Here is a 22,424-nt window from a genome sequence, read left to right as displayed (position 1 = left end):
TAATTTTAATTTGGTCTGATTGAATATTATACATTGGTGATTTTTAAATCAGTGCCGAAACATGTCAAACACAGAGTCTATCTCAGTCCTCAGAGGCTCAGACTGTATAATTTACCGATCAAGATTTGAAAAAATTGTAGTAGGTACAGACGTGCTCACATGCAGTCAAAGTTAAGTAAACATGAATGTGCTGACACAAATCAATCATTCGTGCTGCGATGAGAGCACTGACGAAGTTCATTAAGAAGAATTATTTATTCATATGGCAGCTAGGCGGCCGTTAAGTAAGTAGTGCATTAATGATGTAATACTAGTTCCGTATTTAAGGAGACTCAGGTTAGAAATAATTGCTCCTTGTGGTACTTTTCTGAGACCGGTGAAAATGTTTATAAATATTAGTAAAATTTATTGTTGGTTCACCGATGCGATAATAACAACAAAAATGAAATTATATATTTATATACCTACTTTTAATAGTGTCTCTTTTTACGTATCAAAAAAGCTAGCTTTCTTCTATTTTTAACTTTAGAAAATATATGTAATTATTAAGTAAAGAAATGTTTGATTTTTTATTCAAAGAAATTAGAATCAGTGATAGTTTGTCTTCGTCGTATGATACATTGATACGTACATCATAAGATAAAAAGTGTTATATTTCCTGCACACTAATTTATCTAATGAAGTGAAAAGAATTCTGAAAACGGATTTGAATTTTTCTTTAATTCTTTTTAAGAAATTCTTATCTATTTCTATTTTATTTTATTCATTTACTTTAATTCTAAAAAAAAAAAATGTTAAATAAGTAAAAATTAAGGATTATTATATTTCAATTTTTATTGAAGTTAAAATAAAAATATTAAAAATTCGAGAAAATCTATTTCAAGAAAGCTTTACAGAAAATTCAAATGTAATTTCAGAGTTCTTATCGCGCTCCACTAGATCAATCATTAATAGATCACGTCTAAATTCTCATGTTGCGTTTGTGTTAAAAATACACAACAAAATCACCTCTTGGTATCCCCTTAGTATGATATATATATTATAGTATGAAAATTGACGAAAATAATTGAAGGTAAAAGATTTGACATTTTTAAAAGTTACAAGATTAATCGAATAACATACAGGTAAATGTTTAAACTTAATCAATAAAATGCATGATGAATCTATAAAGAAATTATCATTCACAAAATAAATGTTATAAATGTTGTTAACATAATATCTTTTGGGAATTAAGAAGAATGATAACCTATTTTATTGTCATTGCCAATTTTTTAATGATTATTGATTACTAATGTAAAGACCTAAAGTGAATCAAATAGAGTACCTATATACATTATGCATGTAGGTAATCTATTGTAAATACTGTAAATTAGATGTCAGTGACTTTTATCGTACTTGGATCAATAATGTAATTGTATTTAGCCCAATAGGCTAATATGTAATCAATACTCAATAGTACTTATGAATTATGATATATAATTGTCCATACTTCGTTTTACCTACACGCATAATATATTAATATTAAATATTTTAAACTAGGTCAAGGTACTTGATTATTGTTATAAACAGTATTATGAATATCATGTTTGTATATAATTCCATACTTCCACATTTGTATAGTATTATTACACATTTATTTTTAGAGAAAAGAACTACTGAAAAAACTTTCATAATTGTAATTTACAGTATAATTGTATTAATATTTAATAATCGTTGGTACCTACCTTTTGACTTATTATTCAAGTCGTTTTTAGTATATAGTATATAGTAAATAGTAGAAAAGAAAATATAATAAATTGGCAGACAGATAGATTGATGCGTATAATATTATAATTATTATTGTGAGCGTGAACTACCATGCAAAAGATCACTTTTTCATCCCACAAAAAAACAACTCCCGGATAGTATACGCATGTATAGACATGATAGCCTGTTTTCACCAAAGACAAAAAAGTTCAATTACCGTTTCCGTCAAAACATATTTCTTTGAAATAAGTTTCCGGTAAGTATTAAATTTGAATTCAATGATGTTATATCATTGTATAACAAAAACGACTCTAAGCGGAGCGGAGACGGTTAATCAGAATATATTGGCTATATGTCTTTTGACATTGTTATTCAGAATATTAATTTATTTTACTACTAGTACTACTAGTAATACCTACAATAGATTGAATTGATTTTTGCCGAAAACATTGCATTTTAAAATATCACCGTGTGTTTAAAATATAATGTTACAATGATAGTATGAATATATAAACATAGTGAATAATATAATTAATATTAATTTAAATATTAAAATATATAATTTCGTTCAAATTTTAACAAAATATCAATAAAAAAAAATTATACTTAAATATTTTTTAAAATTAATTTTGATTTCAGTATGAAATACTATGACAGTTTATGAAAAACTTTGTAAATTATATTATATTTTCAAGTTTTAGATAAACAATTTGTACATTTTATAAATTTTCAACTTCAAAACACATTATAAATCTTGTATTAAATTTTCAAGTTTTTTGACTGTGATAAAATAATTAACATTTGTAGAAATAAAATTAAAAAAAAAAGAAATTTCAATTATTTTTAAATACCCAGGTAATTTAAAAAGACTAGAAATATTTTAAAACAATTGTATTTATATATATATATATTATATATATATAGCTTCTTCTGATTCTAGTATAAACTATAACTATGCATGATAGGTTAACTATATGATTATATAGAATATACTGTAAGATATTATAATAACAATTCGTAAAATAAAATGTATAGATATGATATAAGTACCTAGGTAATAATCTATAAGACTATACAGCTCATAAAGATATAATATGATAATATAATATCATATCAATATATTATAATATTTATAAAACATAATACGTAGAATGTGGCATTAATGGAAAAACGAATAAAATATTAAAATGAAGTTTGATATTTATAAGTATGATTAAAACAGATAAGATTATAATGAGGAAAAAATTAAACGGATAAAATGAATTTTACGAGAAGATAGTACCTACTACCTATACGTCTGTGGTCTATACTCTATGGCAATTAGCAGATAGTTCAAAATGAGTCAAATTTTTTTTCTTAATTATATAACCTACTATATATGGTATATAAAAAAATGACTATATAAATATTTAGTGAATATTTTAAAGAACTGCAGTTATTCGTTATCGTGTTACACCATAAAACAAAATAAATAACTAAAACTAGATGTGAGTGAAAATGTCAGTTTTTCCTTAATTTTTTTCCGGGCTATTTTGAAAAACACTTAGAATTTTTAATTATAACCTCACATCTTTAAATTACAAGCTTAATCCAATTGGCTTTCAATAACCATCCTCAATAGGCAAAGTTTAAAATCAAAGCATTTTTTCGATCACTGTTCGTGACTTTCGTGTAGGTACCTAGAATGCTTAGTTAGGTACAATAAGTAAACACACATCACAGTAAAATCAATACATTTATAGCTCCGTTCGAAATCTAAAATTATGTAAATTCAATATTCACTGATGTGTTTTCATTTATAATCAGAAGAATATCGTTAATAGATTTTAAATTTTGTAAACCAAAATTATAAGCAAGTACAGAATTTAATTAATTTTTCATTATAATTCCAGAAAACGGATACTCCTTAAATTCACACACTCACACACAGAAGACACAGAACAGCTGAATTCCCCTGAAATACTCTTATGCATGTACGAGACCCCGGACCCATTTCTGGTAAAATTGTAAATTATAATTTGTCACTACAAGTTCAAGTACAGAATATATCGACATTATGATTTTGGAAATAAAAAATCAAAATGACGATTAAAATAATGTACACGAATACATGACGACTACACTGATATCAGTCTTATCACATTTTGTTCGTCGCTCACTGTTCTTTTATAGTTTTCCCGCCAAAATATCGAAAACATTAAACAGCGATATGATAACAGTAGTAATAAAATATATTATTCGTCATGTTATTCGATTAGTGCAATACTTTGTCAGATCTCAATTTGCGTTCAGCATTCCGCAATCTTCTAAGTTTCAGTGCGATGACCGATTGCCGGTAAATTAAATATTTAGAACGTAATACATATTACCCGCGTAGTCAGTGTATTAACTCTGACTTCAACATTTTCAAATTACTGAATTCCAACAATATCGGTTTTCGATTAATTGAGTTGTAACTCGAAGTCTATAGAATTATGGTAAGCATTCATAAGTCGATATTATGTTATCGTGTCACAATATGATTAAATAAACTAGGTATTCGCTTTTGCCCAATGGTTGGTGTTTCAAATGTTTTCTGTACGACTAATCCTTAATTATGTATTCAGTTGTTATATAAGCTTCATAATATACCTACTTAATAATTTTTCATTTTATATTATATTTTGGTTTTACAAGTATGTAATAGCAAACTTTTAATTGTGTTAAATTTTAATAGTTTTAATATTCTACTACATTTATGTTTTACCCCTGTTGAATTTTTCTAAAGCATGCATACTTGTATATTCAAAACCATAGGCAAATTAAAAGATTTCGTTAATAAACAGCCAAAAAACCCAAAAATTAAAAACTATGTATTTTTCTACTATATAATATAGTAAATGATAAAAATGTACTTATAATACCATTGTATCTATTTGAGTTTTTTTTTTTACATTTATGTATTTATATTTATCATAATGTTTTTAATCGTAACATTTTAAAATTATATTTCATTACAAAACTTTAAGTTTAGACATAATTTTGATAAATATAAGTTAAGTATCTCGAATAACACAAACCTTGAAACAAATTTTTATCCCCCTTCAACTTCAAGTTATCGTAACTCAACTGTAGGTACCTATGTACAAACAACTTAGTATACATTTTCAATTCTTTTTTAAACTTTTATTTAAATCTTATTTTATACTTATATTCATATTTAATTTTTAGACATCATCAAATAATAGTAAGAAGACAAAAATAGATGATATAAGCAGAGAAACTCAAAGACTAGTTAGTGATAGCCATGTGCGTTTACCATATCATAAACCAAAACAAAAGTCATTAAAAGACTTCCTCAATAGACAGAAAGTATCAACTGAGTATCAAGCATCTTTAACAGGTTCTAAAAAATTACTTCTCAAAGCATGGCAAGTACAATTAAAAGTATATAATTTAATGAATGATAAGTATTTAATTATAGAATGTATTTTAACATAATGCTTAATATTTTTTTTATCAAATTCGTATTCATTAGTTTTAAAACATTATAAATGGTGTTTGGATATAAACATTTTTTTTTTTTTTAACTATTTTTGACTATCATTGTCTGATCATTAGGTAGTATGAAAATTACAACTGTTGTTGGAAGCTACTGTTTAATTTCAAAATTTAATTTTTAATGATTAATAAGTTACATTGATATTCATATTTTACTATACATACGTATAACTGTGGCAATTTTTACTCAACTAATAATTACTTTTTTAATGTAAATTATGTGTTTTAAAATTTTAGAAATTACTATTTATTATTTTTTGAGATTATTTAAATTATTATTTATTAAGTTTAACTTCATTAATTTTATACCAATTTAACTAGTTTTTTTAGTGAGGCTAAAATTAATTACATTTCTTATTTTAATGTAAAGTAGAAGTATTATAATTATATCTATAATCTATATGTTATAATACAATTATACACAATAAATAGATATAGCAATTAACTTATTTTTTTATTCATCACTTATTTATGTATGTTGATTTAGGGAATTGATTGAAAGTAAAGAACAAACTGTAGAAAAATTTTACAATGAAGACAGTGTTCAAGATGAAAACAATGAAAATATATCTTCGAATACTCATACAGAAAACCATTTTTCTTTAAATGACAACAACTTTGATAAAGGTTTGAAATTAAATCTTAGTATTAATTATTTTTTTATAAAATAATTATATGGTAATTTTTATAATAATATATAGGTATATTTACAAAAAGATGGCATATAAAAAAAAAAAAGTTTCAAATACTATGTAATTTAATAAACCATTTAAATTTAAACTACCAAATTACCTATAAAATAATAGCCAACCTACTTATCTGCTTCTCTATGTATAATTTTAATATTGTAATATTTCATTTGTTATATTAAACAGAAGTTACTTATAAAGAGAACCATAACAATAGTTTATCTGAATTTAATGACGATGAAGAAAATTATGATGGTAACTCAAGTGTAGCAAGTGAATTATCGTCTGATGATGAAGAAATTGATAATAATGAAGATGAATCAATTAATGGTGATAAAAATGAAGATGAATCAATTATTGGTGATGAAAATGAGATAATAGATGATGAAGAAGATGATGAAAATAAAGCAATTGATAGTGATGATGATGATGATGAAGATAACTCTGGGAAAATGAAAAATTTGTGTTCTGGAAAACCTCTCACTCAATATGCTGAAACAGAGGTTTGTATGAAATGTTACTTTTGTGATCCAATATTAATTTGTAATTTTTTGTTATTTTAGAAAGGTAATGTGTCAAATTAGAAAATTATTAGAATATATAAAAGTAAGTTTTTTTTAACCTTAATAATATTATAGACCCTGAAGATGAAGTAAAAAAAAATATAGTTAAAACATTCATTGATGATGAAGCTGAATTGTCTGAATTAGATTGTAGTTCAGATGACGAAGATAATTTGCCCGATTTTATTAATGAATCAGGAGATGAAGAAGGTAATATTAGTTAATAAAAAAATTTAAGTGTTTAACAATATTGCTCCATTTAGTAAATACTATTTATACTTACTCTTTTAGACCATGATATAGAGTTTCCTAAAAAAAAGAAACATAGATTAGTTTTATTATCAGAAAGCAGTGATGATGACATAAACAGAGAAAATGAAAATGATTTAAACAGCGAAATTAAATCAATACCAAATAGTTTATCGCCTTTATTTAACGACTCTGAAGCTATTGTATCTACACAACAACTGATGGGTTTTTGTTCTGGACAATTCCAATCCCAAGAATTGGATGCTAAGGTTTAAAATACATTTTTTATTCTATTTACATCATTAGCTAATTATAATTTGTATTTTATTTACAGGAAGATAAAGAAGAAGTAGATGATTTTGAAGATAATTTTGATTCTGAAGTGTAAATTTAATATTATAACTTATTTTTATGTACATTATGTGAGTAATTTTTATTGTTTTAGTCCAATAAATGATACTGACATTTTCACTAATGGAGATGATGCTGATGATGATGGATCTCTCAAACTAGTTTCAGCTAAAGATTTTTTTGATGATGAAGCAGAATTATCTGAATCAGACTGGAGTTCTGATGATGAAGACAAATTGGTTGGTTTGAATGACAAATTAGAAGAAGAAGAAGGTGATAAGGATAAGCTAGATGAAAGTCTAGTTAAGGATGGATTAGACAAGATATATATGTATGTTTATAAATTTATTTTTAAATCTATATGTAATCATTTGATTTAAATTATTGTTTTTAAACTAAATTTAGGCGGCAGCTTTTAGATGATGATAACCAGCAAGTAACTGCACTCAAAGAAATGCTTCTTGAAGATGGGGAATTGTATTCAGATTCTAACCGAAAAAGAAAATTTCAATGGGATGATGCTGGTTAGATTTCAACTTATGAATGTGTTTCCTTTACATATAATATAATTTGATTCCTATATAGATCAAGATGATGTTGCTCTTAAGAAACCCTTATTTTCTGACAATGAAGATGATAATGAAGATGATGTATTAAGTGATGATGAAAAAACAGAACAGTGGAGAAATGAACGTTTCAAGCGTGAATCTTATTTATCCGAAGTAACTATATATATATACAGAGTTCATAGTGATGATCTGACATTAAAATTTAGGTTCAATATAAAATTGAAAGATCTACCTGATACACCTTATATTATATACTATATAGTATATAGCCTCGATAAATTTAACAATTATGTTTCATTTTTACAATTTTATTTTGAAAATAATTTCATGTATCAAAAACTGATTCAATTTCTATGCCTAAATTAAAAAAAAAATTTAATGTTGATCAGTAAATTTATAGTATTTATTTAATGATAAAATAGTTTTAAATTTACAATGTATTTTATATATATTTAACTTTTTTCTTCAGAAAAATAAATATTCTGACGAAGAGGATAGCAATGAAGAGGAAGAATCAACTAATGTTTTACAAACAACTGTATCAATTGTGAAAAAAACTCATGTTGTATGTTTTATATTCTTTTATCATTTTTTTTATATCTTCATACAAGATAGGCCACTCTACACCCATATTATTTAGTAATGGTGGCCCGCCTTGTGTATAAATAACTAATCAATTAATACATTTATTTTTAATTTTAACAACAGGTGAAGTATCAAAATGGTAAAAGTAGATGTATATCAAAAACACTTGATATTGAAAAAGATAGTGAATCAACACAGTTAAATGAAAATAACGATGAAACTGATCCAAATGGCCAACATTCAAGTATAAATTCAACTGATACAATTAAAACAAATAAAATAATAATCAAAGATTCTGTTGACCTCCAAGTTATGAATATTATCTCATCGAAAGTAAGAATATTTCATTAATAACAATACAACGTTAAATTAAAATGTTGCTGTTTGACACTTTGTCTGTTATTTACTAGTTAGTATCAGTATTTGTTTTTTTTTTAATAAATCATAATATTTTCCAGCATAATAAATGTATAAAAGGTTCATTCATGAAACGCAATGGTGATAAGTTAACTAATGCATTGCTGTTTGCAAATAAAAAAATAACTAATAACGAAGGAACAAACCCTAAAAAGTATGAAGAAAAGAGAGAAATGAAGTCATTAAGTACAATCACAGCTACTGCTACTAGTAATCCATTTGCATACTTGATGAGAAATGACAAAAACAACGAAAATGGTGGTGATGTAATGGTCTGTATCATCTATTAAGTGTATATATGTAATTTAAATTATTAAATATTATTGCTTATTATCTAGTTGATATAACACTAACAGTGTTTACCTAACCTTATTTACGGGGATAATTTGACATGGGGGATGAATTTTGGTCTTTTCTTTTTCTTTTGACTGATATAGTTTTAATATTGTTTTTTATATATGATAATTTTACTAAAATATAGAACAAAATTAAATTATAGAAAATGTATTATACAGTGTTTCAATATTCAGTGATGTGTTAAGTAGTTCTATATTATAATTTATAACTTATAATGCATCAAAATTCAAAACACATTACAAGGCAAGAGTATATTGTATTAATACAGCAGATATATTATAATTATTAGTTATCCCATATCTAATGGATGTAAATGTATCCATCCATTATATTTAGAAATATTCAAATTTTCCAAATCCTTATTAGCTATACATTTTGTGTTATAGATTTATCCATTTTCACATCTCGAATATTGCCTGGTATGATTTTTGTTACACAAAAAATATCGATGACAAAATTCATAGTTTGAAAATTATGATTGTTTTATTTTTACAACTAATAATTTTTGAGTTAGGGCTTGGCTTGATATTTAATTGGGTGGTTTTTAAGTTAAAATTATTATTTTTAAAATAATAAATAGTTATTTATATAGAATAATAATTTAAAATAAAAAAGTTCTATTAATAAAATTCTTTTTTTTGAAATCATGGTAATTCAAATTTGGTTAAATAATAATTTTTTTAAGCTAAGTATTTTGAACTGCATGTATTGGATGAAAAATATATTGAACTAAATATTATTCCAGACCCTATGAATTGATCCAAAATTGATTGTACTAATGAAATTATTAATTGAAAATATTTATTTTTTTTACTTTTCAGAAAATAGAAAAAACAGATAATACTATCAATCTTAGTAAAACGTATGTTAAAACAAACGCAAATCTCCAACCAGAGGCAAGTCAACAAACAATTAAACTCAACAAATTATCTCATAGTATCTTGAAACAATTTGAATAGTAAATGTGATTCATATTTATGTTTTCAAACAGTAGTAGGTTAAGATGGTGCTTTCATCTTAAATTTTGTATAAAATCATGTTTATTTTTGTTTTAATTATTTCAAAATAATTTAAAATGTATTATACTATACTAGATTTTTTACTAAAATAAGTTAATATTTAAGATCATTTAATATAAAATTTGTAAAAAAATTATAATCATACTTTATGCAATTTATAAATTACAACTATTTTTGTTTATAAAATTGAAATGTGTTGTTTAAAGTTATAAATATATTATAAGCATAGATTCAGAACTATTAATTTTTTTTACATACAACTGTTTAAACCAAGTGAGTGTAGTATTTTAATAATAATTTCAAACTATAAAATATTAAGTTTTTCATACAGAACATAATTACTTCAGTGATGTAGGTATAATGTATACAATAAAACAACTATATTTAATTCAAAATAATAGTTATAATTTATTATTTTAGCAAAACTACAAATAAATAAGTGTCAAATTAACAATATAAACAGTTTTAAGTACTTATAATACTAAAATATATTGTAACATGTTTTTCTCTTAATAAGTCTTACTTATTTTAGCTAAACAATTTAATAACAATTAACTGTTACTGATTCCAAAAGTGAACTTTTCAATAACAAAACAATTTAACAGGCAAAAAATTATATCATTTGGAACAGGACTAAACAAATGCTTGTTACAAACATTTTTATTCATACAAGTGCTTCTTTGAAAACTAATTTATACCAATGGCCACAGTAACAACGTTTTGGTTCTCCTGAATGTAACCACATCCATTTGACATGAGATGCGTCTTCTTCACATACACAACCAACAATTCTTGCTTCAAAGGCAGATGGAATTAAAGTAGGTTTATCTTTGGTACCCACGCCACGTTTTATTGCTTTCAAATTGTATGGATCCTATAAAAAAATAATACGGTATGTATTAACATAATAAATTATTAAAGAATTCAATTAATCAATAATATCGATGTTAAACAAAAACAAATTTTGTTTCATGAAAATATTCTTTCATCTAAAATGTAGGTATTTTATTAATAGATTATTTATACTATGAACTAAAAAGATTTAATTTTTTAATTTTTAATAAAATCATTATTTTTAATATATAAAGATTAAGAAATTGACAGTAGCATAGTTAACATAACTAAATTTTAAAGAATTAAATAATAAATTAATAAACTATTTGAAACTTGTGTTTAAAATTATTTTGATTAAAAAGTTAAAATTTAACTTTTTGATTTCTACCATTTAAAATAGATTTAAATAAGTCATTTGGTACTCTTTTACAAGGTAACACTAACAAGTTACAATAGATCTATTTTTGAAATTTAATAAAATTAATTAATAATTTTAATAGACAAACATATAACTTTGGATTTGTTCCTTTTCCCCACATTTATAAATTCTAAATACGTAGAAGTAATATAAAAAATAATAAAATAATAATTATAAAAGCCATTTTAATTTTTAAGTAAACTTTTTGAATCACTAATTTATTTTGATTAATATTAAATATTAAGGAATTTTTTTTGAAGTTGAAAAACAATCTATAGTATATAAAATAATTATCTTATTTGAAATGATACATCATAAAATAACTAAAATAAATTACCTATATATTTAAATAAACTTACATCATTTCCAGCTAGACGCAAAAGCATTTCCTTCTTTTCAATACCAGTAGCTAAATCCAAAGGATCAGGAAATCCTAAAAAAAAGTATAATTTATTTCTTTAGTTACATTATATGATTTGGAGTTAGTTTTCATAGTTTCATACACATGAAAAGAAAGATCTAATTAAATTTACTATTTGTGGTCTTACATAATACAGTTTTTACTTCAAATTATATTACCTAATAGGTATCTCAGAGTACAGTGTTAATTTCAATTTCATATATTTATTAAGCTATGCTATATTTATTTTATTTCTATGTTGAAAACATGAATCACAGATTCAAAATCTACACTGAGTATCTAAAACTTTAGGGTCTGGTGACCCCTAGCCCTAAGTAAAGTTTACCTAAATGTTTAATTACTCCACTTAACTATATCATAACTATATAGAATCATTATGTAATGACACTCATTAATATGCAACAATTCTCACCGACAGTCAACAAACTAATATTGCCCTCGCCAATAACACCTAGTAAAATTACTATTCAAAACTCTATCTCAAAATCTTTGTTCTAAGCAATAATATATTTATACACTAAAGTTATGATGGCTTCAGGCTATTTCTATACTTACCAAAAACAATTAAAAGTTACAACTTAGTTCAATATCAATGCTTCCAAAATTGTTGATCATACAAACACTTTACTTTTTTTAATCATTAACCATTTTGTGTTAAATGTAATAAATTTAATTTGACAAGAAAAAATTTAAACCAACATACAAATTTAACTTAATTAAGATTAAAGTTTGTATCAAATTCTCAACCAATCAAATTCCAGAAAATATTGAACATAAACCCATAATAATAACTCTCAATATAAAGTACTCCAAACAATGTCTTACCCAATATGACAAATCAACTCACTTTAATTATAAATTAACTCAAATAAATTATAAATTCACAAACCTACTATACGCCTAAATCCAATCACAGTACTCAATACTCACAACACCTATAAACTAAGTCTTCCCAAAAATATAACTTATCACTCAGTGCAAAACTATCAATTATCAAATTTGTTGCAAATACAAATAATGTTCCAATAGAAGTAGAGATTGTAAATTGTGTTTTTTATAAATAAAAAACATGTAGGTACCAATGTTTGTTATAAATGTCTTAATTTTTATTATGTTATTATTATACATGTATAATGTAAATTCTTTAAAAGGGCGCCTGTACAAAATCAACTCAGTAGGTGCAAAATTAAATTTATGTTTACATTATTATATTTGTATAATAAACATGACTTCAAATATTGATGATACCATAACTTAATAAAATAAAATTATAAATGCATGTGCACACTAATAAAAATGATGTACCTACAACAAAAAACTTTAAAAAAAAAAATGTATTATTATTTGCAAAACTTATAGAATGAAATTTTTTTTGTTCATTAAAAAATCTCAGTAGATGCAATGACACCCACTGGTCCCTTTCTGAAGATGTCCATGATTCTATATTAAACTAAGAAGATACCTGTCATCTAAAACTGCATAGAATTTCAAGTCCTTTAAACATATTTTATAGAAATACCTTTTATGAAATATAGTTATAATATTATTAACCTATTCAACCTTAGCAGTAATTAACATAAAACTCATTAATATCTTATCTAAACAGTATTGATTACATAAAAGTTGACCTTAACATAATTATTTAAGTACATCATATTAAACTATAACATATAAATATTTAAAGATTTGATTCATTGGTTACAACAAATTAAATGTTCAGTAATTTTTCTTGACACTAAAAAGATTGATGAGAAAGGTTACCTAATTTTTATTAACAGTTGTAAAAATTAAAATTTGAAACAATATCACAATTCATTGATTTTAATAGGTGCAATAATTGCTATTGTATTTGGATCGATAAAAAATTCATAATAAAACATGCTTTGAATGTTAGGGTTAAAAATGAAAAATGAAAAATGTATGTTAATTTTAATACTCACCTTCATCCTTGACTTTGGTGAATTTTGCGGCCGAGACGGCGAACATTCTACTTGGATTCCTAAGAATTATCTTCGAGCTCAAGGCTAAGAGTTTGGAATTCATTTTTCAGATACAGCGGACTATAATTTCAAATAAATGGACGGATACGAAGGAAGTCAATTCTAGCAAACGCGATTCAACAAGCGGTGAAAAGAATAAAAATTATAGAGTAATGTGTAACGATTACCGATGACTGTGAAAAAAAAAAAAAACTAAAACTGAAAAAAGCAGACGACGCGTTATCAGTAGTCCATAGAATTGGTAGAACAGTCCGGCACACCAGCAGAGCATACGGACGATAAGAATATCACATGTTTCGTCGCGGCGGGTGATTGGAAATTAATTCATGGAGGTAAATATATTTAATTTGAAAAAAAATATATTAATTATTAGTTCAGAGCTAGGAATCGTATGCAACAGCCTGTTTTTTTGTGCTACGTCCAAATGGAGTTTTAGTGAGTAATGTCCGTGATTTATATTATTGTAATACTTATTGTATAATATTTTAATTTTGCACGTTTTTGCGTATTATATTGAGCTTAAATGCTTAATGCATATTTTTGCATAATATTTAGTATGATCGTATTTATTGTGTTTAAGCCGATAATAACTAAACTGATCAAGGTGTATGACTTGGTTTTTGGTCAAACATGAATTTTATTTTTATAAATACATTTCTATATGGTACAATATACTTGCATGTACGTTCGCCGATCATTAATTATATACGAAAATTTATAATAATATGCAGGCATAGCATATAACACACGTATTTCTAGTATTGAATGTGAGTTATAAATGTTATTACTAAAATAATAATAATTAATGCATGCGAAAAATAAATAAATAATTTTTAATTTTTAATCTTAATAATACGTACCTGTTTATATGACAATTAGGCATCAGCCAATCACTGATGTACTTCAATAAATAAATATTTATTTTTGTGTGTATCTTTTAAAAATGAAAATGCATAGTTTACAATTTTTTATTGCATAGGTACAAATAATAATAATTTCTATAAAATCGTTATCCTTATGACCTTATCGTAGGTGTTATTAGGTAATTATTGTTCTAAGGCACCACGACCGGGCTTGTTTATCGTGGATGAATATTGTTAAAATAAATTACATTACATTATGTTGATATTATTATAAAAGTATTAAATAGTTATCTAGCTATTTTTGTAAGCTATTCTTTACGTTTAAAATTATAATTAATTTATTATTATTATTATCCCATAATTTTTATTATTATTTTCAATTCATTTTTGTTGTGCTAAATATATACATATAGGTACATGTTCACAATTGTTAATGCAAAAATAAATTGTCTTTTGATTTTTATCTTTTAAATATTGAATTTATATTTCATATTAAAAAAGTTTACCGTTATTTTTTCCTTAACTTATCGGTAGGTATAACTATCATAAAGTTTACAAACGCATCGACGGTCGTCGGTTATCGGCTTATCGCTGTTCAATTAGTTCGTCTACGACTGACCGATACGTCAAGTATACAACGTTAGTTTATCTTAATTGCAAATTGCCCCGAATCCCGATTGATCGGCTATTTTCAGCAAAATCATAAAATCGAAAATATAGTATGATATAATACGACGAATATCTTTTCTTAATCATTACCAGTGTGACTATATTAAATTACAACTATTTAATTTGAAATACTTGTGTAGGTAATACAAAAAAAAAGATTCAATTTTTTAAAAAAAATTTTTATGTTATAAAAATGACGAGTTTAAAATTTGAAATTCGTGCTCCTCTATGATAGCTCCTGGGGCATGGGCCCCGGATTGCCCCCCCCCTAGATCCGGTACTACGATGGAACAGTGATAGATATGACAATAAAAACAAATTTACCGGCTTAAATTTTGGCTCTAATATTAAAAAAATCTCAAATAATGCCACTAAATTAAATCTGTTGTAAAATTCGCTAAGTATCCTATTACATGAACGTGCTTTTAAATTTTCTTTATACAGATAATAATATTACAACATATAATTGAATATTTGAATAGATACGATTTTACGGTTATTGTAATATTAAGTTTCCAACACATTATGAAAGTATACGAAAAATACGAAATCACGTATTACGAAAGTATTAAATGCATTACAAATCGCAAATTATAGGTACGATTGATTTCCTTTATCCACCATGCCGTAAGTTCTTCACCGATGATATTCATAGGTACTCACTTGCATCACTCGTAATTAAATTATGCATATTTTTAATATATTATTATTATGAACGTGGTATATGGCAGTATAGTACACAAAAATATGAAAAACTAAATACCTAGTTGTGATTTTTTATGTGACGGTCGATGAAAAATATTATGTGGAATAATTAGCTCATACCAGTTGCTACGCCCAGTTCAGAATGTCCTTTTTTTTGTACCGTCGTAATCTGCATCAACACCTTGATCTCAACTTTTGTAGACGTCATCGCTATATTATCAACATTATCCAAAAAGTAAAGTCTCATTCATTTGCCACGACGAGAGTAATCAAACTATTTGAAACCTGCATAAAGGCAGTGGATAGCCGTATTCGGCTTAGATGTATAAAACTTCATCAACGGACCCACGTATGACGTGATTATAAGCAGGGTTGGGCAAGATACTCAAAAATCAGTATCGAGATACTAGGTCCAAGATACCTTGCTTTGAAATATCGCGGTACAAGATACTGCCCAACCCTGATTATAAGTAGGTACGTTTTAATACTTTAAAATAATATACCCGTAATATGTACTTTTCAACAATAATACTAAAATAACTGTGGAACTTGTCTGCTACAGGGACAACTATTATATAATATTACAACATTAATTGAACATTTCCGTGGCAATAATATTTTTATAGTTTTTGTGTCAGAAATAAATTGTGATTTAAATAAAAATAAAAAAACGTACTATATGAATTAAAATCAAGTATAACGATGAAATTCGATAGGCTAATTTCAAACTATAAAAAAATATATATATACAATAATTATACCAAGTTTTATTAGATAAATATTTATAAAATTAGTTTTAATTATTTTTTTATGTATGAATTATTTAAAGTATATTGTACCATCCTGCATACAGACACGATTAATCAAGTATAAACCTATTTTGGACATAAGTGTGAGATGTATAATGGTTGAACAGGTTGAAGTAAGTAATGTAAGTAAAAAGAGATAATAATTAATAGTAGGTATTTAATATTTCATCTGATTAGCCAGTCACAAAATTTTCAAACTTGCAATGGCCGATGTAGAAAATTTTGAATTTTTTATGAAAACCCTAATTAGTATACAATATAATATGTACTGAATTACGTATAATCCAAAAGCTATTTATAGTCTACACTCTACATATAGTACATTCAAGTATGTATTTAATGTATCACTAAATTTATTTTTACATTTGTTTGATTTAATAAGGTTTATATCATATGGGTCATTTTTTGTTGGAGGAAGGTCATAACCTTAATTTTTGACCCATAATAATTATCCTAGATCTAATTTTTAGCATTGTTTTCCAAGGAGTTTTAAATAGGCAACTTACAATGCTATCTGAACATACGAGTAACAAAAGAATTGAATAAAATATAAATACGGCGAAAAACAATTTTTTAACTTTCGGCAATAAGTATTTCGGTACTATACGTTATACGTATATTCTATAATTTATACGTTTTGCCCAATTATTTACGGGATTAATACTGATTTTTAATTCTTCTATTTCCCATATAGGCTATAGACAATAGACATAGTACATATTTTGTACACAATGTTTTTATTAGATGAATAAATCAATAAAATTGATGTAAAATGTAGTAGTACACAAATATTTTAAATTGCATTTCACTATTATAATGAATACAATTTTCATGATCTCCACGAACCTTTTGTTACAATTAATAAATTAACAATATAAAATTTTGTAATAATTAACATACACACAAATTCGAAATTTTATAATGCCTCTAAAAAGATTACGGTCAAGTCCCGCGTGTTTGCTTATGAATAAAATTAAGGTTTTTAAATATTACATTTTAATGAAGGCCACTGTCCACTACTGGCACTATTATTCTAGAAATACGTATTCAAAATTATTATACACTATAATTAGTATCTATAATTACTAATTTTTCTCTAAATCAATTTTTAATAGGTCATTTATTAAATATATATTTAATTAATAGTTTGGTTATATTTTCCTATAGTAATTTTTGTACTTAAAAATTATATAATAATATTTTTGACACAAATTTCAAGTATTAAAATGTATACAATTGCATAGTTAATTTAAGTGTGTGAGCTGAGTTATGAGTATGCTTAATACTTGATGAACCAACTTGTATGGTTGAAGGTTGTAAATAAACAAATAAATAAATGTATAAATATAATATACATAATATATACATGTATGTGTAAAGAATTTCTATTTCATAATACTTTATTTTACTTCTAAAAAGCATCAGTAACTTGTACTATACCCATATAAATATCTTATAAGATATTTGTAGATTATACAATGCTCTATAGGAAAATGAATAAATACATATTTTTGTCAAATAAAACAAGATTTATTTGATTTTTTTTTAACACCAAACAACATATAATTTATAAAGCTGGTAATTGATATATAATATATAGTCAACCAGAAGCACACCAAAACATACCATTTATTTTTTTTTTTTTTGGATATAACAATACATTACGTGTAAGTATATGGATATACCTACTACATAGTATTTTGTATGAAACCGTTTAATTGAAAAACGAAAACAAAAATAGTTATCATAATATGATATGTAAACGCAGACTTGAATTCACAAATATAACACGATGAAATGTTATGATATTATGTGTACAACATTTTTGTCTGACGTATTCATAAAATATTTGAATAGTATATATAAATTGTATTATTTTATAATAGTTTGCAATTAAATATTCAGCCGATTTAATAAAATATTTATAAAAAAAAATTACAAGTCCTTAACAATTATGAGTAGGTAAACTAATACAGTTTTGTATAGGTATACTTATAGTAAGTATATAATGTATACAAATATAAGTGTACAAAGAATATACTTTCTGACAACAAAAAAGGGGGAATAGTTACGTCACACTGGAACGGTAAGGTTTTAAAGGAACCGATACGAATAATTTTTCATTTTAATCTTTTAGTTATGAAAACATCACACTTGTTTTGTTATACACGCTCACCGTATTTAATAACATATACCTACCAGACAGTTATAATTATTCAATTACACAATGACGGCATCAATGGCTACGCCCTTACGATCTCAAAACTATGTGTGGTATAATTTTATAACGTAGTCATTTTAGAAATGTGCTCTAGAAAAAAAGAAAATAATGAAAAACGATATTGGCTCTTTCGTATTTGTTGGTCAGTCGGCTGTGAAAGCTCGAAATACGCCTTTGGCATTTTTTTTCGAATACGAGTTAACTACGCTGCAACGTATGTGGAAATACTTATACAGGAGAACCGTCTAGGTACTCGGAGAGGAATTTCCAACGCGATTTTGTGGAAACACAAATTAACACTTATCGAGTAGGTTTTTATAGAACCTTACCACGAAGCACGAGTATATACGAAAAAAAAACACATTATATAAATGCAATTATATAGCATAACATCTAGAACATAATTGTCTATACTCTATATAATATTTTAAAAGACATTGATTATTACTATTTTTTAGGAATATAATTTTTTTTTATTATTATAATTGTGATGGCTGGTAACAAAATAAATATAATTATAATTTATATGCCTTTGGTGAACCGACAAAAACGATAAAATGATATAACTTATAGACTTGTAATATATAATATATAATGTAGTACATTGTATAAAATATATTATATAATATATTATAAGTTTATGGTACCACCACGGGGCCATGTAGTTATCTGTTAATATATTACACTTCTTCATAATTTTTATATGCCAGTTAAAACTTTAAAGTTCAACTAAATTTAAATACATAATATCTAATAATTATTTATTTCAATCAAGTTGTTAGTTGATATTAATATTTTGTAGTACGTATATGAGATATTATAATAATTTATTGGTGTTGTATTTTTTAATATATATCGATAATTCTTATGTAGGTACTACAACATTTAATCTATTTTCTTAAATCTAAATGTGATCTAATGATATAGCATAGTGTGTGTATCATTAAATTTCATCATACATATTTTTGTTGTACTCGATAACTTGAATTAGTCTTTAAATTTTTACACCATATCTATTTTTAATTTTGGTAATTTTATGATGAAAACAGTTTTAATTATAATGCGAACCTTTTTGTCTTTCTTTTTAAATGAATTAAAATAGCTGATAATTTAAGATACGTGTATTTATTATATATATTGTGTAGAAATAATATTTTATGCAATATAAAAATTTAATAAATTGTTGTTATGATTGTTGTTTTGTTTTTATGACCATTACTCTAAAATAGCTTTGTTCAAAATTCCAAGTCCTATACCTGTGTCCTATTGTTTTCATATATTACAATATGAATAAAACGTAAATCAATAAATTATAATTTTGAAAATTGTATTCTTATATTTTATATATTTTTATGTTTATAGCTACAAGTACATTATAGAAATGTTCCAACAACCAACTCTACTACTTATGATTCTTAGCCATCTCCACCTCCCCCAGCTCTAATGCCTGCTACTTATACAGAAACGTCAAGCGAAATAAGAACTCGTCATCACAAGTTAAAGCAAGCATGGTTACAAAGGCATGTATGGGCAGAAGACATGAAAGCAGCAGGTGTTAATATCGACCAATATTCGTTTCATCTTCTCTCTCAAATGGACGATACTCCTCCAGTCTTACAGTGTGAAATTACCAAAAAAAGAAAAATTTCTAAAAGCTTAGAAGATGATAATACTGAGGTAACTTTCCAATGTACGAGTAGTACACTGTATGAAATGTCGACATCATCGGATACCAACCACAAGTCCAGGAAAAGAAAGACTAGAAGCATAACAGACAATGCTGGACATTCGGAAACAGAGAAGAGAGTTCGTCCTATAAAGAGTGTCATAAAGAGAAGAAGAAAACCACAAGTTATTGTTAGTATACCTTTGAAAAAAATAAAAATATAATGACGATGAATTGCGGTTTTTCAATATACATAAAAATCAATATAATATTACTACAAATAAATCCTTATTTTAAAGTATAAATTATAATTATTTTCTAACTATGTTTTATCATATAATAATATAACGTTGAAATTATTATGAAAACAAAATAACCTTTATTACACATATGAATCATATAAAAAAATAAGAGGAAATGTAAAAAAGGACGCTTACAAAGAAATGAAAATAGCCAAACAGCCGCAGTACGCGCAAGGTTCTGCTGGGGGTAGCAAAAGCAGGAGCGGAGGTGTGCCCTCCGAAAACGGTTCAAATAAGGAGTACGGGCAGGTGGAAATGGAAAGGATGGTAAACCGTCACCAGAGAGGCAATCGTGAACGTACCGAAGAGCAACAAGCTGAGGAAGCTTTCCATCAGCATTTCGAAGAGAGTCTGAAACTTGCTCAGCAACATAGGGTAAGAGTTTTCGGTTAATTAATTTTCAGTTTTTTTTTTTATATATTATAATTTCTGTCTTACTTCTCTAAAGACTGTTTGTTTTTATGACCATTACTCTAAAATAGCTTTGTTCAAAATTCCAAGTCCTATTGTTTTCATATATTACAATATGAATAAAACGTAAATCAATAAATTATATTTTTGAAAATTGTATTCTTATATTTTATATATTTTTATGTTTATAGCTACAAGTACATTATAGAAATTTTCCAACAACCAACTCTACTACTTATGATTCTTCGCCATCTCCACCTCCCCCAGTTCTAATGCCTGCTACTTATACAGAAACGTCAAGCGGAACAAGAACTCGTCATCACAAGTTGAAGAAAGCATGGTTAGAACGGCACGTATGGGCAGAATACTTGAAAGCAGCAGGTGTTCATATCGACCAAAATTCGACTCATTATTTCTCTCAAATGGACGATACTCCTCCAGTATTACAGTGTGAAATTACCAAAAAAAGAAATGCTGGACATTCGGAAACAGAGAAGAGAGTTCGTCCTATAAAGAGTGTCATAAAGAGAAGAAGAAAACCACAAGTTATTGTTAGTATACCTTTGAAAAAAATAAAAATATAATGACGATGAATTGCGGTTTTTCAATATATATAAAAATCAATATAATATTACTACAAATAAATCCTTATTTTAAAGTATAAATGATAATTATTTTCTAACTATGTTTTATCATATAATAATATAACGTTGAAATTATTATGAAAACAAAATAACCTTTATTACACATATGAATCATATAAAAAAATAAGAGGAAATGTAAAAAAGGACGCTTACAAAGAAATGAAAATAGCCAAACAGCCGCAGTACGCGCAAGGTTCTGCTGGGGGTAGCAAAAGCAGAAGCGGAGGTGTGCCCTCCGAAAACGGTTCAAATAAGGAGTACGGGCAGGTGGAAATGGAAAGGATGGTAAACCGTCACCAGAGAGGCAATCGTGAACGTACCGAAGAGCAACAAGCTGAGGAAGCTTTCCATCAGCATTTCGAAGAGAGTCTGAAAC

At 25.7% G+C, this 22,424-nt stretch overlaps 3 protein-coding genes across 4 annotated transcripts in view; 2 read left to right on the top strand and 1 right to left on the bottom strand.

The window, feature by feature from the left end:
- The first annotated feature begins 112 nt into the window (after nt 1-112).
- Nucleotides 113-10,312, top strand: LOC114123498 (probable serine/threonine-protein kinase ifkA). The gene is made up of 16 exons (XM_027986505.2): nt 113-284; nt 3,639-3,744; nt 4,957-5,156; nt 5,774-5,913; nt 6,162-6,478; nt 6,539-6,542; nt 6,614-6,748; nt 6,830-7,056; nt 7,122-7,171; nt 7,233-7,469; nt 7,544-7,662; nt 7,724-7,860; nt 8,177-8,272; nt 8,416-8,625; nt 8,751-8,981; nt 9,888-10,312. Exons 2-16 carry the CDS (start codon nt 3,718-3,720, stop codon nt 10,023-10,025), a joined length of 2,268 nt encoding a protein of 755 aa, XP_027842306.2. The 5' UTR covers nt 113-284; nt 3,639-3,717; the 3' UTR covers nt 10,026-10,312.
- Nucleotides 10,313-10,468: 156 nt separating this feature from the next.
- LOC114123501 (cytochrome c oxidase subunit 5B, mitochondrial-like) lies at nt 10,469-13,969 on the bottom strand. The gene is made up of 3 exons (XM_027986507.2): nt 13,699-13,969; nt 11,697-11,770; nt 10,469-10,959 (listed from the first exon to the last, which is right to left on the bottom strand). Exons 1-3 carry the CDS (start codon nt 13,799-13,801, stop codon nt 10,750-10,752), a joined length of 387 nt encoding a protein of 128 aa, XP_027842308.1. The 5' UTR covers nt 13,802-13,969; the 3' UTR covers nt 10,469-10,749.
- A 6,424-nt stretch (nt 13,970-20,393) lies between these two features.
- Nucleotides 20,394-22,424, top strand: part of LOC126552863 (uncharacterized) — a 24,207-nt gene continuing 22,176 nt past the window's right edge. Inside the window, exons 1-2 of one of the 2 annotated variants that reach the window (XR_007606329.1) lie at nt 20,394-21,368; nt 21,596-22,315. Coding sequence is in view for 1 of the 2 variants with exons in the window: in XM_050207955.1 (XP_050063912.1) it covers nt 21,135-21,368; nt 21,596-21,988 (627 nt within the window). In the remaining variant the exon portion in view is untranslated. Of the gene's footprint in view, nt 21,369-21,595; nt 22,393-22,424 lie in introns of those variants that run through there. The other variant, XM_050207955.1, reaches the window with a different exon arrangement.

Source organism: Aphis gossypii, chromosome X (assembly GCF_020184175.1).
Source record: "Aphis gossypii isolate Hap1 chromosome X, ASM2018417v2, whole genome shotgun sequence".
NCBI lineage: Eukaryota > Metazoa > Arthropoda > Insecta > Hemiptera > Aphididae > Aphis > Aphis gossypii.
This window is presented reverse-complemented; position numbering and strand designations above follow the sequence as displayed.